The sequence below is a fragment of the Hypanus sabinus genome, chromosome 19 (genome assembly GCF_030144855.1).
Source record: "Hypanus sabinus isolate sHypSab1 chromosome 19, sHypSab1.hap1, whole genome shotgun sequence".
NCBI classification, from domain to species: domain Eukaryota; kingdom Metazoa; phylum Chordata; class Chondrichthyes; order Myliobatiformes; family Dasyatidae; genus Hypanus; species Hypanus sabinus.
The window spans coordinates 16,026,787-16,054,616 of NC_082724.1; the positions used below are offsets into that span (position 1 = coordinate 16,026,787).

A 27,830-nucleotide genomic window follows, 5' to 3' on the forward strand; every position below is an offset into this window, starting at 1 on the left:
TATGCTAGGATTAAATGGGGGAAATTGCTGGTCAATGCAACTTGAAAGACCGGAAGGGCTTATTCCATGCTGTATCACAATAAATAAACAAACAGACAAACAAATGTTATAATACACTAAGTTGAAAAGTGTGTGTATTATTGTAGGATTCCTATTGATGTAATATAGTATGGGTGTATGTTATGCAAAATAGTCAAGTGATTTGAACGATCTAGTGTTTGGGATAAAGTTAAATTGGGTAGAATTAGAAAGGAAGGAAGAGCTGTAGTATAATAAACTGATTGAAAAGTGAAAAATCAAATAGAAACAATTCTTGAAAATCAAAAAATCTGCAGGCACTGGGAATTTGTACTAAACAAAATCTGCTGGAGATGATTAATAGATTAGACAGCATCCGTGGTAAGAGAAACAAAGTTAATGTCTCAGGTCAAATACCAGTTTTCAAAATTGGGAAAGAAAGAACACAAGTCAGCATTGTAGAGGATGTAGGAGAAGGCTGGATAGGATATCAGGTAGAAATGCCAGAGGTTAGACCTGGATGACTGTATAAGTAATTGCTGAAGCCATTTGGTTGATTGGTTATTAAGGGAGATTAGAGAGAGAGAATACAAGCAGCACAGAACAGGTGTGAAGGGTGTAGAAAATGCTCTGCAGATCAGGCAGGGTTAATGGAGTGAGAAATATTAACATCACAGAAGGATAAACAACTGTAGAACTGGCTGGTTCTGATAAAAAAAATAACAAAGTGGGCCAGCTGAAATTATTGAATTTGATTTTGCATCCAGAAGGCTTCTATCTGCACAAGAAGATTAGGTGTTACTTCTTAAGTAAACATTGGGCCTTGTTAATGCGGTACAGGAGACCGGAGATAGACGGGTCAGAACAGGAGTGGGATGGAGAACAGTAATGGCAACTGGAAGCTCAGGATCACCCGTGAACTGAAGAGAAATGCTTGACAAAATGGACATCTAATACAAAAGATATTATAATAGGTTAAAAGGTCGGCACAACGTTGTGCATGGACGGGCCTGTGTTGTACTGTACTGTTCTATGTTCTGTGACTGTTTGGACCCCTGGAGAGCACATCAGCATCTTTATTTTCATAGGAGGCAAAGGGGATTCAGTTCATCACGGAACACTGCAAATAACTTTGACAAGCGTACCATTGAAGGTATCCCGAATGGCTGTATCATGGCTTGGTACAGCAATTGGAATGTAAGAAGCTGCAGGGGGTACTGGATTTTGCCCAAGGGCCCATATGGGCACATACCTTCCCACCATTGTTAGTATCTACCAGAAGGCAAGATGTTTCATCAAAGACCCCCACCATCTGGGCCCTGTCATCTTTTTGCAGCTATAGTACCACCACGCAGGAGGAACAGAAGCCTTAAGTCCCTCACCACCGGGTTCAAGAACAGCTGCTTCTCTTCAACCATTCTGTTCTTGAACCAACCAGCAAAACTCTAACCAGCACTTCAGGTTCACAACACTCTGACCACTGATCATTTTGCACTAAATGGATTTTTTGCTCTAATTATTTTTTTCTTGTACAAATTGTGTAAAATTTATGTCTCTGGTTTTCTTGTGAATACTGCTTATCTGATGCTACATGTCCGTAATGCCTTTGAAAGTTTTTCCATTGCTTCTGGCACCTGGCAATAAAGCTGGCACTGAAGATTGCGAAGGGTGATCGGTTGAGTGCAAAGACTACAGCGGTGGAAAATGACAAAGGAAACTCGGTCCTTGCTCTGTGCGGGAGGAGAGTGGAACACAGAGATTATTTTAGAATGATAACTCATGATCATTTAATACTCTGAAAGATGCTGTTCAGCTCTACAATTCTGTGTCATTGTTTGTTTATCAAATAGATCTGGTGCCTCCAAGCCATTTTACCTGATGGTTAATCTACTGTTCTTGCTTATGGTGGGCTTTGTCAGAGGGACAGGGAGGAACAGTAGAGTTGGGTGACTGTGACATTCTTTTCTGATGCATGAAGGGTCCCCACACTTTACTGGGGGACTTCCCCTGTGAGATCTGCTCCTGCCTAGCAAGAAAGGCCTGCCAAGTACCAATGTTCATACATTTGTCAGATTCATCCTTCGCCGGTTGGGCATCTCATTTAAATCTGATGACAGGGTTTACCCTGAAACATCGACTGTTTATTTTCCCTTATAAATGCTGCCTGACCTGCTGAGTTCCTCACACAATTTGTGTTCATTGCTCTGGATTTCCAGCAACTGTAGGATCTCTTGGGTTTATCAGCCAAATTTGTTCAAACCCAAAGCTCAAAATCAGTAAGGCTTTACGTGTTCAGGCCAAATGAGCATGGTACCATCTTGTAAACTCTAGAGCAGGGGTTCCCAACCTGGAGTTCGCGGACCTCTTGCTTAATGATAGAGGTCAATGGCATAACCCCTGCTCTAGACTACCATTGGGTGAATAAGTAACAATAGAAGACTTCTTTCAGGCCAGCTACATACTGTACATTTTTCTCACTTGTTCTATATTATTCTCCATTCAATTTTATATCTTCAGTGTTGTTTTAATTTGTTGTATATTGAAGTTTCATCTTGTAATTTCCTTGTGAGTTCTTTTCTTCATTCTCCATCTTATAGTTGCCTTCCTCCTTTGTCATCCCTGACCAAGAAGATAAGAGATGCGCACAGTAAGATACCTTTGGATATTTAGGCCAAGAAGGAATTGATGTGACATTTTAAAACAGGAACAAAAGAGACAAGAAAATTACATTTGATTGTGAATGGAATCAAGAGAACATCCAATTCTTAGTCTGTTTTACATTGTCATGCAAAAATCACTGATAAAGCAAGCCCACAATTATATAAGGGAAAGAAAAATCAAAGCAATAGTCTTCTTCACCGTATTTTTTCATGTTGAGTTTAGTACAAGTGATTGTCCATCTGTGCAGTTCATACAAAAATTAGTTGCACCTGAAAAATATTACATCACATTATCTGATTTTAAGAGAGAGGGCATCCCATTGAAACATGTAAATATCTTAGATGGCTTAACAGTTAACTGTTATAGAAGGTAGCAAATCTATCATGAGGTTAATTTAGTTGTAATTTTATAAACAGAGTGAGAGCAAGCTTTATTTTATTTTGAAAAGCAGTGCAGATTCTATAAATCTGGCATAAAGAGAGAAAATGCTGGAAATACATAGAAGTTAAGCTGGGTGGCTGTGACATTCTTTTGTGATGCATGTGGGGTCCTCACACTTTATTTGGGGATCTGCTGCACCTTGGCAGGAAAGGCCTGCCATACATTTGCAAAATTCATCCTTCTTTGGTAGGGCATTTCATTTAAGTCTGATGAAGAGTCTCACCCCAGACATCGACTGTTTATTCCCCTCCATAGATGGTACCTAACCTGCTGAGTTTGTCCAGCATTTTGTGTTTGTTGCTATGGATTTCCAGCATTTGCAGGATATCTTGTGTTTATCACTCAAATCTTGTAATCATAGAAAGGATGTGGTGAAGCTGGAGAGGAATCAAAGGAAGAAATGATTCCAGGATTGAAAGGCTCATCATATGAAGAGTGTTTGATGGCTCCAGGCCTGTATTAACTGGAATTCAGAAGAATGAGGGGCGGCCTAATTGAAACAAGCACGTCTGATTAGATCAGCTAGACACCATGGAAACATGGGCAAGCAGGGTCGAAGGGCATGCTTTCATGCTGTATCACACTCTCATTCTACTCAATTGGTCAGAAAGAGGGACAGAGTTTAATGTTTCAGGACTTGGTCATCAAAAGATAATCAGAATGAAACATTGACTCTGTTTCTGTCTCTGAGAATGCTGCCTGACCTGCTGATTATTTCCACTTGGTGTGGGCTTATCTCCATTCATGACACTCGGGCATCAATAGCATCCGGTGCTGTTACAGCTAGAAAGTTGGGTTAGTGCACATGACTATAATATGGTAACACAAATACAGTGCTGGAGGAGCTCAGCAGGCCAGGCAGCATCTACAGAGACGAACAGAGTCGACATCTTGAGCGGAGGGTCTGATGAAGTTCGGCCTGATGAAGAGTCTCATCCCAAACTTTGCTTCTTTATTCCTCTCTGACCTGCTGTGTGTTACTCTGGATTTCCAGCATCTGCAGAATCTCTTGTATCATATCAGAATCTGGATATGATATCGACATTATTTTACGATGACATTCTGACTTTTTAAATAAATTCACTTTATGTTACTGTTTCAAGTTTAAATTAAGTTGTAAATCGCAATGTAAAATTGTTGGATCAGATGAGTTTGTCTACAATACAGAATGAGGAACAGAAATATCAAATGGATTTGCTGCTGTATATTTGGTAATGACTGAATCGTACTTGTTGGTAAGGCTAGACCCTTAATATTGAACTATTCAGTACTCAGAAATGTGCATCCCAGCCGAAACTTCCTAAAATCATTACGTGAAAGGCCGGTTATAAACTACCTCTACCAAACAGGATAAACAAATAAGGTGCATGAGTAACCACTCCGAGTCTGAGTGGGGGGAAAAAAACACATCTGCCTGAAGTCTGAAATAAAGCAATAAATAATGGACATTTGAACTGACCTAAATGTGATGATATTGCACCTACTTCCAAAGTGTAATTTAACAGAAGGCAGAGTTTCGTACATAGGAAACCACTTACCATATTTCAGTATTAGAATCAGGTTTAGTATCTCCAGCATATGTCATGAAGTTTGTTGTTATGCAGTGCAGGGGATTGGGAAGATTACATAAAATTCTAAGGGATTTAGTTAAGGTAGAGAAAGGTTGATGGTTCTCTGGGGATTCATTATAAAAAGTTTGAGAAAGAACTGCAAGTTGATACAATGAAGACTTGCTGAGTATGAAAGTGTTGGAAAAAGAGGTAATCAATGTTTCAAAAGGAAATTAGACAGGCATGAAGGAAATAAATATACAGGGCAATAAAGTGCAGGGGACTGGGAATAACTTGGCATGGATTTGATAAGCTCCTTTTGCCATGATGATTACATATGTTATTATTGGCATTAGTCTGAACCAGAAAAAGCAAAGTCCATTGTAATGTGATCAAAGTGATTTACAGTTACTATATTGAGGTTGCGATTCGCGTTGTGCCAGTTGGTTCAAGAACTGAATAGCTGAAGGGAAGTAATTGTTATTGAACCTGGTGGTATAGGACTTCAGGCTTCTGTACCTCCTGCCCACTGGTAGCCATATGATGACTGGATGGCCAGTTTGGTGGGGATCTTTGATGACAGGTGTTGCCTTTAGGTAGATACCACTGATGGGGGGGGGGGGGAAGTTGATGTGCCTATGATGTATTGGCTGACCCCACTACCCTCTGCAATTTCTTACACTCCTGAGCATTTGAATTGCTGTACTGGACCATGGTGCAACCAGTCCGGGTATTTTCAACAATACATCTGTAACTCTCAGATCACCTAGTGGCTTAATACAGGGAGCAGGTGGCGAAAGCCCCCGGCCTGGCCAAGCTTAAGAAATCTCGTTTGGGTGGATGCTGCGCAATGTATCCCCGGTTACAATCAGTACCATGAAATAACAAACAGTACACAATATGCAATTACACAATTGAGCTTTATAATTCTTACTTTGACTATATGGTTAGTAAAGAAACATAAAAAAAGAGAAGGGTCCATTCTCATGAAACAGTGTTATGCGCAAACGTTGGAGCTCACTGATAAGGCCGTTCGTCCACCATCGACCTCCTCCAGTCGTTGCTGATCTTTGGACCCTCGTTCCAAGTCCACTCCATCTGGCCATCTACCACCTCTCTCCATTTGCATCTTCTCTCCTCATCTCTCCCCGGCAAAAGACCACGAAATTGCTGCTCCCAGACACATAAGAAAGAACAACATCCCCCGTTATCCCCCCCGATACCCCGTTATCTCTAGTCATAACTCAAACATTGCAGCTACAGAGAAACCATTACCTTAGCAGCGGAACATTACAGAGAAGCCAATACATTAGCAGTGAAACTTTACAACATGTTACACATCTATAGAGATTTGGTGTTGCCATATATGGCACTGGAGCTGTGCTTTGCTAACACGGTCAGGTGCATATACGGAGAACAGCAGGGGCTCGGCAAACAGCCTTGAGACGCATTTATGTTGATGGGCAGAAATAAGGGACTGTTGCTCATAAAGTAGTTTTGTGACAATTTACCAAAATTCTCTGGACTCTGGCAGGTCCTAGTGCTTTGGAAGACAGAGAATATCATTACAGCTTTTAAAAAATGACATGGGCAATAAGCAGGTAACTATAGTCCAGTTAGCTCTGTAGTCAGGAAAATTATTGAAGCTATCATTAAGAAATAGTGAGGCATCTGGATAGAAGTAGTTTCATCAGGCAGTCATAGTATGGATTCAGGAAGGATGGTCTCTGATAAAGTTACTAGAGTTATTTGAGGATATAACAAGCACTGTCAATATAAGGGAACAGATGGATGTTATATATTTGTATTTCCAGAAACACTCGATAAGATGCCACATGAAAGATTTATGGTAAGAATGCATGGAGTTGCGGGTATTGTGTTGGCATGGATACTGGATTGGTTAACCAATCAAAATCAGAGAGTTGGGATAAATGGATGATTCAGTGATGAGCAGAGTGCCACATCGGTCAGTGCTGGAACCACAATCATTCACAATATACAGTAGAATTTGAAAGAGAGGATCAAGCGTAGTGTATATAAACTTGTTGATGACACTAAATTGAGTGGAAAAGCAAAATGTGCAGAGGACACACTGAGTCTACAGAGAGAGATATAGTTAGGTTAAGTGAGTGGGCAAGGATCTGGCAGATGAAGTACAATGTTGGAAAATGCGAGTTCCTCTACATTGGAAAGAAGGACGCAAAATCAGATTATTAATTAAATGGTAAAATATTACAGCATTCTGTTGTGCAGAGGGACTTGGGAGTGTTTATACATGAATCACAAAATGTTGGTTTGCAGGTGCAACAGGTTATCAAGAAGGGTTCAAGAAGGGTCCTTGGGGTTCAAATCCATACATCCCTCAAGGTCACTGCACAGGTTGATAGGATAGTTAAGAAGGCCTATGGGATGCTAGGCTTCATTAATAGGGGAATTGAGTTCAAGAGTAGAGAAGTCATGTTGCAACTCTACAAATCTCTGGTGAGACTACACTTGGAATATTGGGTTCAGTTCTGGTCACCTCATTATAGGAAGGATGTGGAAGCTATGGAGAGGGTGCAGAGGAGATTTACCAGAATGTTACCTGGTTTGGAGAACGTCATATGAAGCAAGGTTAGCAGAGCTGGGACTTTTCTCTTTGGAGTGTAGAAGGATGAGAAGGGACTTGATAGAAGTCTACAAGATTATGAGAGACATAGATCGGGTGGATAGCCAGTACCTGTTTCCCAGGGCACCAATAGCAAACACCAGAGGGCATATGTACAAAGTTAAGGGAGGAAAGTTTAGGGGATACATCAGGGGTAAGTTTGTTGTTTTTTTTTTACACACAGAGGGTTGTGAGTGCCTGGAATGACTTGCCACGGATGGTGGTGGAGGCTAAAATGCTAAAACATTAGGGGTATTTAAGAGCCTCTTGGACAGGCACATCGATGAAAGAAAAATAGAGGGTTATGGGGTAGTGTGGATTTAGTACCTTTTTTAAGGAATATATGGGCCAGCACAACACCAAGGGCTGAAGAGCTGAGATCTAGGTCAGAGCTGGCTCTGTGTAACATACAAGAGACCTCTGCCAGCTAGTTTACAAAACTTTGTGAAAGAATCCAAGTAACTCACCACAGGTGGGCAAAATCAAAGCCATTTAGAGGCTGCCTGACCAATTCCTGTTCCTTTGTCAACTTGGGTTTTTCTATTATTCCACACAACTATTCCCATAATTCAATTATATATTTTGTCTTTCAAGATGCCCGCAAGCACAAAAATCTCTTCTTTTTAATTGCAAAGATTTTCTCGGAAAGGTGTGACTGCCGTTTGATGAGGGCTGGAACTTGTAAAGACATTCTATAGCCCAAAGGGGTTACCTCTAGTCATGGTGTATCATTATTGACTATAGATTTTAAAAATACATTCAAAGTTTGAACACCCCTTTCTGGCCAGCTATAATCTCTCCAAGCTTGGCCCTTCGCTATGAATCAGCTAATCCAACCAATCAGTTTTATCTTTTATTGCCATGCCTCAGTTGGACCCCTTGGGAGTGCCAGAGTCCTCCGGGCTCAGTTGCTCCTCCGCCTCCTGATTATTGGTTGATTATTTTCACCTGTGTCTTGTTTTAATTATTAGTGCACCTGGACCTTGTTTCCCTATTTGTCCCCTTTGTTTTGTTCATCTTTGCTCAGTCTTGAGTTTAATTTCAACAGTGTTGATTGTAAATGAATATTTAAATAATAAATGGGGATCTTATCTGAAGATTTTTACTAATGGCTCAGTGGACGCAGAGAGCAGTACAGCAGGATTTGGGATGCACGTGTCTCAACTTGGGAGTTGAGATTGGTCACTGGGTTTCAGATGGTGTTTCTGTCTTTGCAACAGAATTATCAGCAATCCTCTGGGCCTGAGGTTGGATAGAAGACTCTCGACCATGCAGGGTTATCATCTGTTCAGATTCTGCTGCTGCCTTAGAGGCTGTAAAAGGGAATAAATCGTCCTGACATAGTTATTGAGATTCTCTTAGTTTTGTTTAGAGTAGGGAAGATGTGTTGTGAAGTTAGATTTACATGGATACCTGGGCATGCTGGGGTGGAGGGAAATGAAATTGTGGATGGTATTGCAAAGTCTTCCTTACAGTGTGGCAAGTAGGAATTAGAATACCCCTAGTCAGAGCAGAATTGAGAAGTAGGATAAAAAAAAAGCACAGAAGAACTGGTAAGAGGATTGGAAAAATGAATTAAAGGGAAGGCAATTCTTTTCTAGTCACCCTCTAGTTAAAAAGGTCTCAGACTGTTATTCTTTAAATTATAGCGATATGGTGAAATTAACAAGACTTAGGTTGGGGCATTGTGGGCTAAACTATTACTTAAAGATAATAGGAAAACATCCAACTGGATTATGTGACTGTGGTAGTCCAGAGACAGTTCAGCATGTTTTGCTAAGTTGTAATCAATATAAGATTGAAAGAAGAATATTGTTCAAGAGGCTGACTGACTTAAATGTATTTTGTCTTTCTATTAAATCTTTGTTTGGCCATCAAGAGAACCACCATCTGATTGAAAAGTTTATTATTCTGTTTCTACGTGTGACTAGTTTGGGAATTTGAGTTTCTTGAAATTCTGAAATTAATTGTACATCCTGCGGACAGCAGTAATACTCCTTGGTGCGTCTAAACTGAAGGAAATAGAAGAAAAAGAAGAAGAAGAAGAAGAAGAAGTCTTGAGTTTAGTCATTCTGTGTTGTCATTCTCAAGTCCTCGCCTGTGTTTTCTACTAACCAATCTGCAAGTTAACATTCTTTGCCCAACTCCATCCTCCTCTCTGATTTCCTCTGAATTTGGACCCACCTAATGAAGGTCCCTCCTGATCCGGAACTTCATAACAACCCTGGTTCAAACCCAGCCTGGCAACCACCCCCATTGGAGCAAAACCGAGCCATTCGTGGAACCAACAGTGTATGGCCATCTCCAAACTGTGCTGAATGACATTTCAGAGACTAAAAGGGATTTCAAAAATCAAGAGAAAAATATTTTAAATCAATATTTTGCTTAATTTTAGCCAATGTGGGTTAACAAGAATAGACATAATGGGTAAATGAGGTTCCTCTGCAACTTCAGTCCCATCACAGCACCCCTGACTACTGTGCACATCTACAAGGATTGCTGTTGCAGAAAAGCAACATCTATCATCAAGGACCCCCACCTGAGGTCCACGGACACTTTAGTTAATGGTAGGGGTCCATGGCATAAAAAGGGTCTCTTTTATGCTCTCCATGCTCTCTTCTCACTGCTGCCATTGGGAAGAAGGTTCAGGAGCTATAGGTCCCACACCACCACCAAGTTCAGGAACAGTTATTACTCCTCAACCAACAGACTCCTGAACCAGAGTTAATAACTTCACTCACCCCAACACTGAACTGATCTCACAACCTATGGATTCACTTTCAAGCACTCTACAATTCATGTTCTCAATATTAATTATTTGCTTTGTAATATTGTCTTCTTCTGTTTTTTTTGGTATTTGCACAATTTGTCATCTTTGGCACTTTGGTTGTTTGTCAGTCTTTGTATTTACTGTGAATGTTGCAAGAAAATTAATCGCTGGGTAGTATACGATGACATAATCTGTACTCGGTGATAAATCTACTTTGTAATTCATGGCCAACAATATTCTGGTTGTTTTGAGAGCAATTTCTCACCATTGTGGGACAACATTGCAGAGTTTTCTTCACGTGGATTTCAGTGGTGTTGGGAGATCACGTGAGACCCCATGTTGAGGGGAGTAGGCAGTGTTTTCAGCAGACCTGATAGCAGGCCGGAGGATTGCTTGTCTAAACATATCAACTGCATTTACATTATTTCCAGTGAGCCAGCATTTGCATATTGTCTACCAAAGTGAAACGATGCTGACTGCTCTCTACAGCAGTAGTCATAAAGGTGTCAACAATGTTAATGTCTCAATGCAGGATAATTGACGTCAGGTTTACAACTGAACCAAATCTTCATCAATGCCAGAAGCCTATTCTACAGGTCCTAAACTGTTGAGCAAATCTGAATGACCTGCTCCAAGTTACATCAGTCACAGAAACAAGGATGAACAAAATGAAGAAAAAAGGATATTATTCGAAACAAGCCAAATTTTAATTGGCTCACAGATTTGTTTTAGTTCATTTAAAAACTTGTTTTCAAGTGTATTTGAGAGAGATGGTTTCACCCCCTCAACCCAACAAAGGCAAATCCCCTAAAAAGGGATGGGAAGGCCAGTGGGAGCTCACCTAAAACCAAATTAAATTAGCTGGGAAGTCCATCCTCATTCAATACTCCACTCACAGGCAATGGTGGGGAGAGGGGTATTATCCAGTGGAAAAATACAAACCTACCCTCCGAATGGAAGCTACCGACATGACGAAGGAAGCCGTGTACACCGCCAGAGATGGAGGACCTTCACTGCTGCCTTAAACGCCAGCAGCATAACGGGCAAAAGAGACACTTCTCACATAATAATAGTGATGCAGCAACAGGAAGATTTAAGCCAAGCATTGCTTCGTGACAGTTAGCTAGCTCTTTGGTAAAATGGATTGGATGAAGCTCATTTGACTCAGTTTTTGAAGAGCAATTTCCTCATGCATTTAAGTCATACCAATCCTTTGATTTCTGCCAGTTCAGCTGAGTTTTAGAGACTGAAGTCAGCATCCTCTGTCAGTTTGACACACACACACACACACACACACACACACACTGTATATCACATAGAAGTGAAGGTCCTGATTTGGCAAGAAGGGACACGTCGCTTTGGTCTAGCAGCTCTTCATCGTGTGAAAGCGGCAAGATGCAGATGGAGGACACAATGGCAGGTAGTTTTCATTTACTGCAACACAGCTCCATTGGCTTCAGAAAAACAATCCTTTTCTCTTTAAAAGAACATGTTCTAATTATATCCCTGAAGTATCAAAATAGAATCGGGAAACAGTCTATATGGATACTGTATGTCAAAGCCCAATGCAACTCTTGCTCTGAAGCAATTTTCCAACAGCCATGTGACACAGAACAAATATAGTACTTTTTTAATGAGCCACCAGTTAGAGAAATTTCTTTACACTCTATTGGAGAAATAAACTTCCTTAATATATAGTAAAACGCTGGAGGAACTCAGCAGGTCGGGGAGCATCTATGGAAAAGAGTAAACATTCGACGTTTCAGGGCAAGACCCTTCTTCAGGATTCAGGATGGTTGCTTTGGATTTCCAGCATCTGCAGCTTTTCTTGTGTTTTTTTCTTAATACATTGTCTTTTACAAGTATGAAGAATAAATCTGCAATTGATCCAAACATCGAAACGGAGACCATGTCTAACGTAGACTATAATAAAGACCAAATTCTGTTCAGCAGTCAAAGGTTTTGTTACTTTATCAGATTTTTGCTATAAAATTCTTGCAGAGATGCTTTTCCTTCCTTCCATCAGGAGTATAATTCATTCAAAAAATTTGCAATCCTGCTACCCTTTACCAAACTGAAGCCGATGTTTTCTGATCAGGATAACGTATTTAACTTATTGAAACAGACAGTGTTATTGAAAATCCTGTTCAGCATTCTACAAGCATCATTATTCTGGATAATGGTCACTGTTCACATCTAGGAAATTTAATAACCACCGCTAAAGCCCTGACACAAACATTATTGTAAAGCTGTTGCCATGTTAGAGAAATTCATTGGCAAACAATTTTCAACTGGTTTCATAATTCTGCTTTTAAGTACTGCATTTATCAAGATATTGTACACTTATTAGTTAAATAAAATTGGCTTAATATTTTCTTTCACTTTGATCTACATTTCTGCCAAGGCTTAGGTATCTCCACCAATAGTAAAGCAACTACCTTATTGATAGATGCTTCAAAAAGGCACCTTTTCCATGGACAAAATCTGCACACAGTGGAGGTTATTTCTCTCACTTACAGTAACTCCAGAGTACTCCTAGCAATACTATGTTCCTAACAGTAATATTGCAGACTGTAGCTTCCCTCCGGAAGAGCTGGAAAGGTTGCCGATTCTGCCGTTTTCCTGTGAAGAGAATAATTTGCCAGAAACTGAAGGTTTGAGTGCACCGACGGTCAAGGAGTCAAATAACAAACAAATGCAAACAGCATTACTTCTTACAAAAGTTCTATACTGTGTTTATAAAATTATGATTGATAGACCTAACAAAACCAGCTATTGCTTCTTATTCTGAAATATCCCTCTCCCCGTCTCTCCTTCCCCCCTCTCCCCCCACCCTTTCTAACTATATTTTAAATCTCTTTTTTTTAAAAAAAAGTGAATGTGCATTTCTTGAAGAAAAATAGTTACTTGTTTCGTTCTTGCTTGGAAAAACTCAAATATATAAAACTCTGCCTTGTACTTTAAAGGATTGAGGACGGGGACTGAAATAATAATCATTGAAGAATATGACAGATCTGCTACTCAGTTGGTGTATGGTTGATTGATTGCCCTATAGTTGCAGTAACGTGAGGGCATCAGACGAAAATTGTCATACGATAAAGTATCAGTATTTACAATTTTACTGTGGTTATGAGCAAGATTAGAAAATGAAAGCCAAATACCTTGCATGTTCAGAAACTGCAGCCGAGTACATATGTTTACATCAATGATTGGACGGATATAAATAGAGCACGATGTAAAACATCTGCCTGCCTAATAATCATTAGAAATGCAGGGAGAATGTATGCTCGTCAGTCAGTGGTTCCTTCCAGCTGAAAAGTCAATGAAATATAGGAAGTGAAAACCTACATTGGCGGTACAGGCAGCGTCCCACCTATCGCGGCTGACTTCTAGGGGGACTCACTGGCCGCCATGTGACAACTCCCTGCCGCCTATGACATTCAAGAGCACGGCACCAGGAGAGGTAGTTTGCAACTGCCTGCCGCTCAGGCAGTGGGGTTGTGTCGGCACACGGAGGTAGAGGAGGGTAGGGCTGAACAGAGGTGACTACAGTCTTGCAGTAGCTCGGGAGACGTCAGCATATGTGCAGTTCTGATGCTCTAGATGAGCTCTCATTAGAGACGGGCGTTTAAAGACATCGCACGGGAGCTTGTTCGGTGTACGGAGCTGCCGGACTTCCAAAACTACCCGCTCCGCCGACCTGCCCGCCACCTGAATTTCTTACCCTCCCGTTCTTGTTTGGGTCGCACCCCCTCCGGAATCCGCACAGATGATGAACTTTCTGCGCCGAAGGCTTTCCGACAGCAGCTTCATCGCCAACCTGCCGAACGGATACATGACTGACCTGCAGCGGCCGGAGCCCCCGCAGCCCCCGCCGCCCGTGTCCCCGGCCCCCGAGAGGAGGCAGGCGAGCCAGTCGGCGGGAAGCAGTTTCTTCAGTTCCATCTCCAACGCCGTCAAGCAGACCACGGCGGCCGCTGCGGCCGGCTTAACGGAGCAAACGTCCGCGGGAGCCGCCAAGAAAGCCAAGATTCTCCTCATCATTGACGAGCCTCACACCGACTGGTAGGTGATCCCGGGTCTCTTCCTGCGGGTAACACCGCACAACTGCTCACCCTGTGGTGGTGGCGGCTTCCCCCGTCGCCGGCGGGGGCAAAGTCGCTCAGTACGCCGTTATCATCCCAATTAAAAACATAAATACACGAGTGTGTTTAAATTGGGCTAACTCGTGCTCCATTCCGTATTCAGACACTTGTAGCAAATAAAAGCGATCGATTTAATATTCTCATTAAATGCATTTTTATTTCCTTTCATCTTGGCAATGGGATACGGTTTAATTTCGTTCTTTGATGATCTAAAGGCGTTTATTGACTGCTTTCCTTCTAACACTAATTACCATGGGCTATTCAACGGGCTGGGGCGGGGATTGTACCCTGGTCTAACTCCCCGACCTTCCACTCTGCACTGCAGAACAGCAAGACTTTGCTTTCCATACCTTGGGCTTCGCCTCATCTGCAAGACAAACTGTCTCAATTTACAAAAACCCTGAGATCAATACACTTATTATTTTCCCCTGAGACGACTTCCTAGATAGCTGCTTCATTGATATGTGACGGCACCTGTTCACCATATTTTGCACGTTATGAGCAGAGAATTGTATCACTTCATCTCTCAATGGGGTTCCACCCCAAGGTCAACAGTTCTCATTTCAGTGTACAGTACAGGAATCTTGTCAAGAAAGATCAACATGTTATCTGAAGACTTTTCCTTCAGTGTCTGATCTGAAACGTATTACTATCATTGCAACTCAAGATGGCTATAAACACCTGTTTATTTGTGTAAAAGCAAACATATTTTAGAACAATATCTGTGGTTACATTTTTTTTAGATTGAGAGGTTAAATAAGCTTCACGTATCTACTCACTAGTTTGGGGCATTAGCCTCAAGAATATTTGTAATAAAGGAAATCAAGTTGCCTTTGGTGAGACAATCCCTTTCATGGTGTAAGTCGGCTCTTGCTCCTGTGCATTATTTTAACCGTTTTTTCTGCTCTGCTGTTCTCTGCCCGGAGGTCTCGAAGTTGCCTTTATAGTGTTTGAGTCAAGCTGGTTACCATGAAATGGCTTGGTCTGCAGTGAATTATGGGTAAATGGCACCTGCACAGATGCTGTGCGGCCCCCTTCCTTCTATTACATCAGTAACAAACAACTGAACAGATTTTAGAGGCAACTTAATAAGACATCTGTGGTAGGGGAAAAAAAGGTGTCATGAATGCTCAAAGTACATTATCACATTTTTTTTCCCTGAAGATTTCACATTTATTTATTCTTGGAATAGCAAATTAATGTCAAACAATTTTAAAATTAGTCCTGATGAAGGGGCTTGGCCTGAAATGTTGACTGCTCACACTTTTTATCTCCCCCCCCCCCCCCCATAGATGCTGCCTGGCCTGCAGAGTTCCTCCAGCATTTTGTGTGTGTATTCCTTTGATTTTCGGCATCTGTAGATTTTCTCTTCATAAAATTAGCATAGGTAGTATAGAGATAAAATTGTCAGGACACATATTTCTAAAAAGCGATTCGTTTTCAAAGATTCAGTTAAATGAAATGATACGTTTATTTTATTGGTGTGGCATTGGAATATTCATTTTTGAAAGAGTGTTCCATGGTTAAAGCAAAAAAAAAATGGCTTTCTGAAAGCATTAGACATTAAGGGATGTGCTCAGTATCTTTGGGACACAATCATGATTGATTTTTTTTTACCTGTCTCAGAATTTAATCAGCTGACTGAACTTTCAGTGGATCTTTGGGAATTTTTGTTTTTGGGTCTCTTGTGCCTAAAGATCAATATGTTGTTGCTGTTTCTTTTATTCTTGGATATTAATCTGTATGCAGCCCTGTCTTGTCTATAATTTGTGTTATATATTCATTCTTTACGTCTGCACTTAATGTTCTGGCATCAAATGAACTAGGACGTATTATAGAGTATATCAGGATTCTCCGGCAATTAACTTGCCATCCATCCAGACCTCCTGTTATACCAAGATTTAAAATGAGGTATTGGATATGAATTTTTAACATCAGAGAATGGTAACGTGGGACCATATGTACACAATTATAACAGCGTGCTGCAAGAACATTACCATGGCTCTGAAATGGTTGTTAATCATAGTAAACATAATGCATGTTACAGTCCTGCTCACTGCACCACAGAAGTGTAGAATTTTTCAACTTGTAAATCCTGACTCCCTCAGTTACAAAACACAAGTCATTCTAATTAGAACCCATTAAATAAGATATCAACTTTTTTTTAAAGAAAAAGATTTTTCTGAACCAAAATATGTTTTAAAAAGGTTAAATTGTACACCAGTCGTAGTTACAATGATATTTTGAATGATCACTTATGTCCATATTTAACTTTTGGTTTATAAATTCTAAATTATGCACTAATTATGGAAATGTATTACTCGAGTTTTTTTGCGCTTCTTCCAGACGACACAATGAATAGCTCTGTTAGATAATTTAAGAATGCTGAAGTTCTTTTTCCCCTTTGGGCATCCCAAAGAAGTACAATAATTGAAGTTGAGCAATTCTGTCTTTATTTGTTATCACCATGTTATGAAGCCTCTTGTGAAATAAAATGTGTTTCATCGCTAGATGATTATGCCAAGCATGCTAGCAACTGGCAGTGGTAACTCCTTTTGACTGTACTGGCATTGAATTATGTCCGTTGTGACATTTTAGGCCATGCAATATGATTGTGGTTGACTTTATAGCCAATACACTTGGAATGTGAGCAATATTTGGAAGGCTGGCATTTTCTTTCTCATACCTCATTGTCTTTAAGAAGATGATACTGGGACCTCTGCTGAATGGAATGTAGTACACTTAGTGAGGGTAATTGCATCAGGTAGTTGAGTCAAGAGTGCTCCACACCGAAGAGGGGAGATTGCGAGACAAGTGTTGAGGTGATGGAGGACACAGTCTTGTGAATTGCTGCTAAAGAAACCATATTTCCTATTATAGTTGGTATGCATTGTAATCATGGTCCTCTGCTGGTGAGAAAAATGGGTGTTTTAAAGCAGATTCACCGTTAGTTGAGCAGAATAGGTTTGTCTGCATGGTGTCAAATCCCCTGAGTGTTATAGAGCTGAACCAGATCAGGTAGATAAGTATTCCACCATATTTTGTCTATACCGTGCAGGTGGTTGAAAGACTTGAGAGTAAAAGTGTAGGAGAATACCCAAGTCCTTGAATAACTTTACATGGTATTGCAGAACACTCAATTTCTTACCACCATTTTTTAACCTTGTTTTTTTAAGTTGATTTGGGAACAATCGGGGTCTTTTTGGTTGCTGGTCGTTACTTGTATCACATGATTATTAATTGCCTCTTGGTCCACTTGTGGACATCTTCAAATATTCTTTAGGCATGGTTCTGAGAAGTACTGAATCAGTAATGCATTGATGTTATTTGATCTTGCACTCAAGGGAATCACTAATGATATAGCTAAAAGTTGAGACTGCTGTGAGGAGCTCCTAAAGTGATGGCTTACTGTTGAAAAGTCTTGAACGAGATGCTTTCAAAAATCACAAAAGTTTTTCCTTCTGACCAAACAAAGATTATTCCTCCTAAATCCCACAGGATTCTGTTTTATTGACTCTTCTATACTACACCCAGCCAAATGGTTTTTCACATACAATAGAGATGAATTGAGCATAACTGAATTGTAATAAGGTTTTGACATAACTCTCAGAATCCAAATAAGCAATGCCAAGCTGGTTAGAGGTTACTATGGGTAGGCTGATAGGATGTTATTTGGCGAGAAGGCATTTGCCCTGTGTTATGTAGAGATGTATTTTAGAGACAAGAGAAATACAGCGCAGGAACAGGCCCTTCAGCCAGTATAGTCCATGCTGAACCATTTAAGCAGCCTACTCCCATTGACCTGTACCGAGACCCCAGCTCTCCATATCCCTACCACCCATGTATTTATCCAAACTTCTCCTAAACATGGAAGTTGAGCTCACATGCACCACTTACACTGGCGGTCCATTCCACACTCTCTCACAACCTTCTGAGTGCAGAAGATTCCGCTCCTGTTTCCTCTTAAACTTTTCACCTTTCGCCCTTAACCTATGACCTCTAGTTGCAGTCCCACCCAACCTCAGTGGAAAAAGCCTGCTTTGCATTGACCCTATCTATACTCCTTTTAATTTTGTCTACCTCTATCAAATCTCCTTTCAATTTCTCAATGTTCTGAGATAGTAGGAACAAGTCCTAACCTATTCAATCTTTCATTTCATTTTCATTTTTAATCTTTTATTAATTTAAAAATATTTAGGACAAATACAAATCAGAGGAAAGGTTATATCAAATACATATTCCAATAGAAGTACAAACAACAAAAAAGGAGTGTACACCGTAAAAATCATATATATATCCTTCAGACCTGACAATGTCCATGTAAATTTGCTCTGTACTCCTTCAACCTTACCTCTTTCCTGTAGGTCAGTGACTGAAACTGCACACCATACTCCAAATTAGGCCTGACTAACATCTTGTACAATTTCAACATGACATCCCATCTCCTGTACTCGTACTTGGATTCAGGAAGGCCAATGTGCTAACAGCTTTCTGCACAACCCTGTCTACCTGTGACAGCACTTTCAATGTATGCCTAGATTCTTTTCTACTTTTCAGTGCCCTACTGTTCACTGTGTAAGACCTAATCTCATTGGTCCAATAAAGTGCAATGCCTCACACTTGTCTGCATTAAATTCCATCTGCCATTTTTCAGCCTATTTTTCCAACTCGTCACATCCTGCTGCAAGCCATGATCATCTTCCTCGCTCTCTACTACATCCTCAATCTCGGCATCATTTGCAAATTTGCTAATCCAGTTAACCACATTAACATCCAGATGATATAGATGACAACCAACAACAGACCCAGCACCAACCCTTGTGGCACTCCACAAGTCACAGGTCTCCAGTCAGAGAGGCAACTATATATGAATTACCACTCTCTAGCTTCTCCCACAAAGCCAATGTCTAATTTACTATCTCACCTCAAATGCTGAGTCCTGAACCTTCTTGATCAACCTCCCATATCCTGGACAATTTTGCACTTTGTCAGGTGGATGCCAGTGATTTTATGTTTTAAAAAAAAAATGAGGAAGCCACACGGTTCCTTGTAAGACTAGCTGACCTGGCTACAACAGGCCTCCATTTCTTAATACTCAAGCCCTAGATTTCATTGTAATCTAAAAATCCATCTTCCTGAGCCTGGGGTGTGTTTAATGACTTAGCATCCTCAGTCCCTTGTAGTAGAGGATTCCAAACAACTCAATTTTATTTTTAGAGAGGTAATTGTCCTCTGTCACGACCATCTTGAGGTTCTGTCCGCAGATGTCAGACTGCCAGTCTGAAAGATAAACAGCTTCTCAGCAACTACTGTGCCAAGCCCTCTTACTGTTTTGTATGTTTCAGTAAATTCATCTTTAATTCTTGTTAATTTAAGTTCCATTCTCCCCCATACTCTACCCACAGTATAGCTTCCTCACATCAGATATTAAACTAATGGATTGACAATGCATTAACTCCAATGCAAGTGAAGCCTACTTTTGATCTGGACCAAAACTTCCAATGAGAACTTATCAAAAATTGTAAATAGCACTCTGAGCATTGTTTCACTAAAAGCCTGCAAAACATCTATAATTTATTATTACACCCTTTTTTTAAAATAACGATAAATATATTATTTGCTTTCTCAGTTGTGACACCTGTTTGCTTTCTGTGGCTCATTCACCAATTCAACACGATTACTCTGGGCTCCAATATGTACTGGTTTATCACCATTGGTGTCGATGCGGCCTAGGCCATCTCGGATTAAGCCCTCACAACCCTCGAGCACATTTAAGTGAAACACTGCAAACAGAAAGCAGCATCCATCATCCAGATGTGCTCCCTTCTGGCTGCTGCCATTAAGAAGGTAATACACGAGCCTTGGGACTCGCACTACCAGGTTCAGGAACAGTTGCTACCCGTCAACCACTTGAATCAAAGGGAATAATTTCACTCAACTTCATCTTCCCCCATTATTGAAATATTCCTATAACCAAGTGATTCACTTTCAAGGACTCTTCATCTCATGTTCTCTATTTATTGTTTATTATTATTTCTTTTTTCTATTTGCAGTTTGTTGTCATCTGCACTCTGAATGTCCTAGTTGAGCAGTCTTTCATTGATCCTGTTATAGTTATTCTATCGATTTCTTGAGTATGCCCATAGAAAATGAATCTCAGGGTTGTATATGGTGGGAGATAAGTAATTTGATAATAAATTTACTTTGAATTCTTTCTATGCTGTCTTGTTTCACATCTGTAGAATGCATTTGTCATGCATCAGATCCCCATTATATCTGTACCATGTTTCCTGGTTTACGTTAATGGCCTCCGGTACTCTTCATCAAACCTGTGTTGTTTCTCTAGTTTGATGCTGATGGATTTGTGACGTGGTGGGATTTTGCAGGGATGGTGGTGGAAAGGTCCACGATGGCTAAAAATCCTCCCGGAATGGTCCACAGAAACACCAGTTCTCAGCTTTGAGATGCTAGATCTGTCCTTAGTGCACTGTTTGTAATGCTATGCAACCCAGTGAACTGCATCTGCAAAGTGATTTTAGAAATGGTCTCCACAAAAAAAAACTGTGTGGAGTCACTCCTGACCAACAACATGGACGAGCACTTCAGAAAAAGGCAAATTTATGAGGATGAGATACTACCGCACAGCCAGTTCACTTGTCACCCATCACAGAGGGTCAGTCTGGCAGCGACAGTACTGTGCAAAAGTCTTGGGCACGTACAGTATTTACAACTAGGATGCCCGAGACTTTTGTTCAGTACTGTATTCGTCAATATGGAGCGGAAAGCAAGTTTGTAAATCCAGTGGGAGCAAAGGACGTTGGGTTTGCCGAGGGTGGAGCGCCACGTGAGGGGTGTGGGGCAGGTGGCTGAGAAGGGGTGCTGGGGTGGGGGATGGTATGGCTGTAGACACACTAGCCCTGAGGCACCAGGCAAGATCATTTGAACCTAAACAATTGGTTTATTGATCATTACACAATGTCTCTCTAGAGCTTCCAGCTCTCTCCCCTCTCCCAATCAGGATTCCCCTCTCCCATTCAGTCCACAATAGAGACCCATATCAGAATCAGGTTTATCTTGCGTATCACAAAATTTGTTTATTTTTGTCTTCACTTGCGTATCATAAAACTTGTTTATTTTTGCAGCAGTACAGTGCAATGTATAAAACTACTACAGTACTGTGCAACATCTTGGGCATCCTAGCTATATATGTGATGAAGACTTTGTACAGCACTGTATGTATATTTAAAACACGTATAAATAGTTCAATAGTTATACTGCCTGGATTCCCCTGCTGGCAATGAAGTATTTTTAAGAGATTATTTTAAGAGGAGAGGTTGGTGGTAAGCTTCCTCACTAATATTAATGAAGGTGCTAGGAGTCTTCATCATGTGTTGTGCCAATGTTGAGGACCCCCTACCCCACCCTGCCCTGGACCACAACCACCTGACCCTGTAGCACTAGACCTTCAATTCTGCGAGGCCTGCCTTGACTGTTTGATTGATGTGGTTTTGCAAGTACCGCAGTGGCAGCCCGAATGTTGAATGGTATTGGTGCGGTCCCCCAGATGCTCATGCAGAGGGTTCAACAGGTTCAGCCCACCTTCTACACATTATATATTGTTCATTTTTTTTCCACATCTAAGAAACAGGTACTCACGTAGCCATCCTGCAGAACCCTATGTGGATTCTATGATATAACCCAATAACTGGTATGTTGCAAAGCAATAGATTATCTGTATTTAACCAGCAGTCATTCATTCTCTAGCTCTTAATTCATGCACCTTATCAAATAACTAACAAAATAATATTCACACTTTTAATATAATATTCCATGAATTAATTGAAGTGACATTGGGTTTAGCCCTTTCTTGAGGTGTGTAGAAAATTTTGCTACCAAGCCTGCCCTGGCTTTTGATTAGGTCATGTCCAGACTGCACCTGCTTCAGCCTCCTTTATCTCTTGCAAGTTCTTGGATGTGCTGCCACCTCCACCTTCACCCCTCTTTGCCCGCATTCCAGGTTTGGATCCTTCCAGTCAATTTTCCTTCTGTGCCTCACTACCATGACAGCTCTCTTCAGTCACAACTAATAAAGGCAATCAGTCTCCCCACCACCTTTCTGGTCAGTCTGCAGGCTAATGCACACCCCCATCAATATGTCTTCCTTCATATTCAGCTGCACCTGCTGAATTCCAGTCCTAATCTGTAATGATTTCAGATATGCTCCTGGCCTAAATGCCTCCTAAAGATTTATTTTATGCACTTTCACTCAACAAAAGCACTTTCAGTTCCACATAACCTAGAATCCTGTGATTCTTCAAATATTTATCTATCTGCGCCATGAATATAACTGATGATCTGGCCTCCACCACCTTCTGAAGCAGAGAATTCCAGATACTTTCTACTCTTTCAGAGGACAGATCTCTCTGCATCGGTTTTAAATGATCAGCCCCCTACCTTGTTGCTTCGTTCCCTTTGCATGACTCTCTTATTTAGCCCCCATTTTGTCAGGGCAACCCTTTCATCTCAGGAATTGGTATCCTCAATCTCCTTTGGAGCATCTCCAGTGCTACCACAGTGGATTTCAGTTAATTGGGACCATGCATTTTGGTCCAATTAGCTGAAATTCAGACCATAAGACACAGGAGCAGAATTAAGCCTTTTAGCTCATTGAGTCTCCTCAGCCATTCAGTCAAGGCTAATCCTTCCAACCCCTTTCCCTGGCCTCCTCTCCATACCCTTTGATGTCATGTTCAATCACGAGCCTATCAATCTCTGCCTTAAACCTGGCCTCCGTGGCTGCCCGTGGTAACAAATTCCACGAATTCACCACTCTAAAGGGGCTAAAGAAATTTCCCTGCATCTGTTTTAAATGGATGTTCCTCTATCCTGAGGCTGTGCCCTCTTGTCCTAGACTCCCTCACCATGGGAGACATCCTTTCCACATCTACTCTGTCAGGGTCTTTCAACATTCGAAAGGTTTTAATTAGATTCCCCCTCATCCTTCTAAATTCCAACGAATATGGACCCAGAGCCATCAAACATTCCTTGTATGATAACCCTTTCATTCTTGGAACCATCCTTGTGAACAGCCTCAGGACCCTCTCCAATGCCAGCACAGATTTTGTTTGAGGAGCCCAAAACTGTTCACAAACTATTTACAGTATAGAAAATAATTTGCTATTTGGTTAAATGGTAGCTTGCCTTTTTTAACTATTATATATTTAAATGAAACATGAACAAATTAGAACACTAATATTACTACAGTACTACAAAACTGTTTTATAGAGTCATAGAAAACCACAGCACAGAAACAGGCCTTTTGGTCCATCTAGTCTGTGCCAAAACCAACAGTTATTGATGGAGGAATTTGTACAGTGTACACTGTAGTGTTCTTTTGACTGTAAACAAACAGAATCAGTGCAGATATCTAGTGCAGTTAATGGACTACCTTCATTGCCTTCCTGCCTGAAGTAGTGTCAAAAATCACTGCTTTTTAATTCAGCGTCAATCAGCCCAAATGAATAACATAACACAAGCATAAACACCTGATGCTATTTTTTTAAAAAAACTGTTCATTCTGAGCACAGTGTGTCATGTCTAACGGCCACACAAGTGCACACAATCAATGCTAGTTAGCAACTGTTTGGCATCTGTCTCCTAAGCAGCATAGTGTCCCAAATAAGCAAAATTCTGCTTATTTGCTCAGTTTTTGTTCTTTAAAAGTTGTCCCGGATAATTGGCTGTCCCAATTAGCCAGAATCCGGTGTCTATCATAGACATTGTACAGTATTGTAGGGGTGGCCTCACCAACACCCTGTATAAGTGTAACAAATTGTCCCTGCTCTTAAACTCCAACCATTTGCATTAAAGGTCATTTGTCTTCTTAGCTGCTTGTTGGACTTGCCTGTTGGCTTTTGTGGACGACAACACCTAGACCCCACTGAAATTCACTCATTTTTACTGTCTGTTTATTTAGATAACAGTCCACCATTAGGTTCATCTTACCCAAAGAGCATGACTTTCCACTTCCCCACAAAAATACTCTTTTTGCCAGGTTTTTACCCAATCGCTCAACCTATCTATCCCACATTGTAAAGTTACAATCGGAATCAAGTTTAGTATCACTGGCAAGTGCCCTGAAATCTGTTAACTTAGTGGCAGAAGTACAATGAAAAACATAAAAAATGTATTACTGTAAGTATATTTATGAATATTAACTTAAATTTAAAAATAGTAGTGCAAAAACAGAACTAATAAAAAGTGAGGTAGTGTTCATGGGTTCAATGTCCATTTAGAAATCAGATGGTGAAGGTGAAGAAGCTGTTCCTGAACTGTTGAGTGTGTGCCTTCAGGCTCCTATACCTCCTTCCTGATGGTAACAATGAGAAGAGGGCATGTCCTGGGTGATGGGGGTCCTTAATGATGGACACTGCTTTTTTTGAGACACCGCTCTTTGTCCTGGATACCACAGAGGCTAGTACCCAAGATGGAGCTGACTAATTTTACAACTTTCTGTAGCTTTTTCCCCATCCTGTGCGGTAGACCCCTCCCACATAGCAGACAGTGATGCAGTCTGTTAGAATGCTCTCCACAGTACATCCGCAGAAGTTTGAGTCCTTCAAGTGACAAATCAAACTCCTAATGAAATGTAGCCGCTGTCTTGCTTTCTTTATAGTTACATCGATATGTTCTCATCAGAACAGTCCCTTCCAAAATAAAATGATTTAAATGGTTTGAATCTTAGCTTAAAATCTTCCATACCCATTCTGTGTTATTGTCAGACTTGGAAATATTAAATTGCACCCCTTTTTCAGGTCATTGATATAAATAAAGGGTCAACAATTTAGAATTAAGAATTATTATAAAGCAAATCAACTTAGATTTATTGCATCTTTTTTTGATAAAGATAAACCGGCATGGATTAGAATAGAACTAGATAAAATAGGAGAAAATACACCAGAAGATTTTATATATAAATGGGAATCTAAATGGATATGGGAAAAGAAAGAATCTCCTTTATTAAAACATTTGATTGATCTATGGAATAAAATAAATGTTGATGATGAGATAAGGAAATCTTTATTAGCAAAGAGATCTTTAATTCAAAATAAAATTATTCCTTTTACAATGGATAATCAACTTTTATACAACTGGTTTCAAAAGGGATTAAGTATATAGGAGATTGTTTTGAAGGAGGTATATTAATGTCATTTGATCAATTAAAGAATAAATACAAAATATCAAACAACACTCTTTTTTGTTATTTCCAATTAAGGCTTATTTAAGAGATAAATTGGGTCAAACAATGTTATTGCCGAAACCTAATGAAATAGAAACTTTAATTCAAAAAGGAAAAATTAAAAAAAAATATTTCTTGTATATAGTTTCTTTCAATAAAGAGACAATTAAACAAGGAATTCATAAGTCAAGACAAAAATGGGAAACTGACTTGAATATTAAAATTGAAGAAACAAATTGGTCAAGACTATGTCTTGACAGTATGACAAATACAACAAATGTCTGGTTAAGATTAGTGCAATATAATTTTTTACATCAATTATATATTACACCACAAAAAATAAAGAAATTAAACCCAAATTTATCTGATCAATGTTTCCGATGTAATCAAGAAATTGGTACTTTTTTAAATTCTACTTGGTCTTGTTCTAAAATTCAACCTTTTTGGACAAATCTAAGAGTTTTACTGGAACAAATTATTGGAACACAACTTCCACATAGCCTAATATTATTTTTATTAGGTGATATTGAAGGGATAAAACCGAAACCCAAATTGAATAAATATCACAAAGAATTCATTAAAATTGCATTGGCAGTAGCCAAAAAGGCTATTGCAGTTACCTGGAAATTGGAACATACTTAAGTATAGATCGTTGGAAGAATGAAATTTTCAGCTGTATTCCACTTGAAAAAATTACTTATAATTTAAGAGATAAATATGAAACATTTCTGAAAATTTGGCGCCCTTATTTACAAAAGACAGGATTAAATATATAGGTGCTCGGAAGATAAAATTATTGGTTATTTGGTGAAAGAAATAAATATATATACTAAAGCTATTATGAACTCCGTGGAACATGTGGGGATCTTCTGATATCCAGGCATTCTTTCTTTCTTTCTTTCTTCTCTTCCTTTCTATAGGGATATATCGGGGGGGGGGGGGGGGAGGGTTGATAATTTTTTCTTTCTTTCTGTAATCATTTGAAAACTCAATAAAAATAAAATTTTAAAAGAACATTGAAATTGAGCTCACATGCATTACTTGTGCTGGCAGCTTATTTCATGCTCTCACACCCCTGAGTGGAAAAAGTTTCCTCTTGTGTTCCCCTTAAATTTCTCACCTTTCTCCCTTAACCCATGACCTCTGGTTGTAGTCCCACCCCACCTCAGTAGGGGGAGAAAAGCCTCCTTGCATTTGCCCTATATATACTCTTCATAATTTTGTATCAAATCTCCTCTCAACCTTCTATGTTCCAAGGAATCTTTCAATCTTGGCATATAACTCAGGTCATAAAGACCCAGCAATATCCTTGTAAATTTCCATGTAATTTTTTCAACCTTATATACATCTTTCCTGTAGGTAGGTGAGCAATACTGTACACAATACTCCAAATTAGGCCTCACCAACATCTTGTCCATCCTCAGCATAACATCTCATCTCCTGTAATCAAATAATTTCAACAAATTTGTCAAATATGATTTACTTTTCATGTCACCATGTTGACCTGGTTTGATTATGTTCCAGTTCCCTAAATCATTAGTTAATTGTATTGGGGTGATTCCTTGCTGTTCCATGCCTGGTTCTGTGCTTGTTTGAATCCCGGGAGGCACCGCTGTCAGAGCATTGGCAGTGGATTGTTTTAATGCCTACATGTACTGTTGCCGGTTAAATAGTTGCTGATAACAATCCAGAGTCCTTGTATTTTAAATTTTAACTGAAGTACTCTAAAACTGATTTTTTTTATTACCGATTTTCAGTGCCTACTCAATGAGAGATATTGATTAAGGGTCTCCTACTTCACGAAGTCAATGAAGCAATGAAGTTGAGAAAAACTGCAGAACCACCACAGCAACAAATCATGAAAACCAGGGAAAAGTATGAATGCTGAAACTTGAAATGAAAACAAACAAAAATTGATGGAGAATTTCAACAGGTCAGCCAGCATATGTGGGGGAGGAAAAAAGCAGTCAGCATTTTTGGTCTGAAATCTTCATATTTAAAGCAAACCTAAGCAGATTATAGGATGATATCAATTTGTTTTAATGCACCCTGTGTGGAGAGGTGAGAGCTAGGACTGTCCTTTCTGGAAAGATTTCAGTACTGAAAGCCTGCAGTGGCCCACCGCAATCATATTTTACTCTTCTTCCCAGTCAATAATTTTTGAAACAATTTTGAGCCAGGTGCAAGCAGTTTAGAATTGCTGCTTTGAAATGCCTTGATTTTTAAAATATTTATACAGCACATTATATTTGTTTCTGCTATAAGATAAAGCTACAAGTTTCTACTCTGAATTGTGGAAATAATCAAAAGCTTCTCAGTCCTGCTATAAATTATTTGTTATTTGGGGAATAATGCTACA

The 27,830-nt window shown here is 39.9% G+C and overlaps 1 protein-coding gene across 1 annotated transcript in view; it reads left to right on the forward strand.

Moving 5' to 3' along the window:
- Positions 1-13,253: 13,253 nt before the first annotated feature.
- Positions 13,254-27,830, forward strand: part of syn2b (synapsin IIb) — a 372,959-nt gene continuing 358,382 nt past the window's right edge. Inside the window, exon 1 of the mRNA XM_059944068.1 lies at positions 13,254-14,152. Within this exon, the coding sequence (XP_059800051.1) occupies positions 13,857-14,152 (296 nt within the window). The 5' untranslated portion in view covers positions 13,254-13,856. The remainder of the gene's footprint in view (positions 14,153-27,830) is intronic.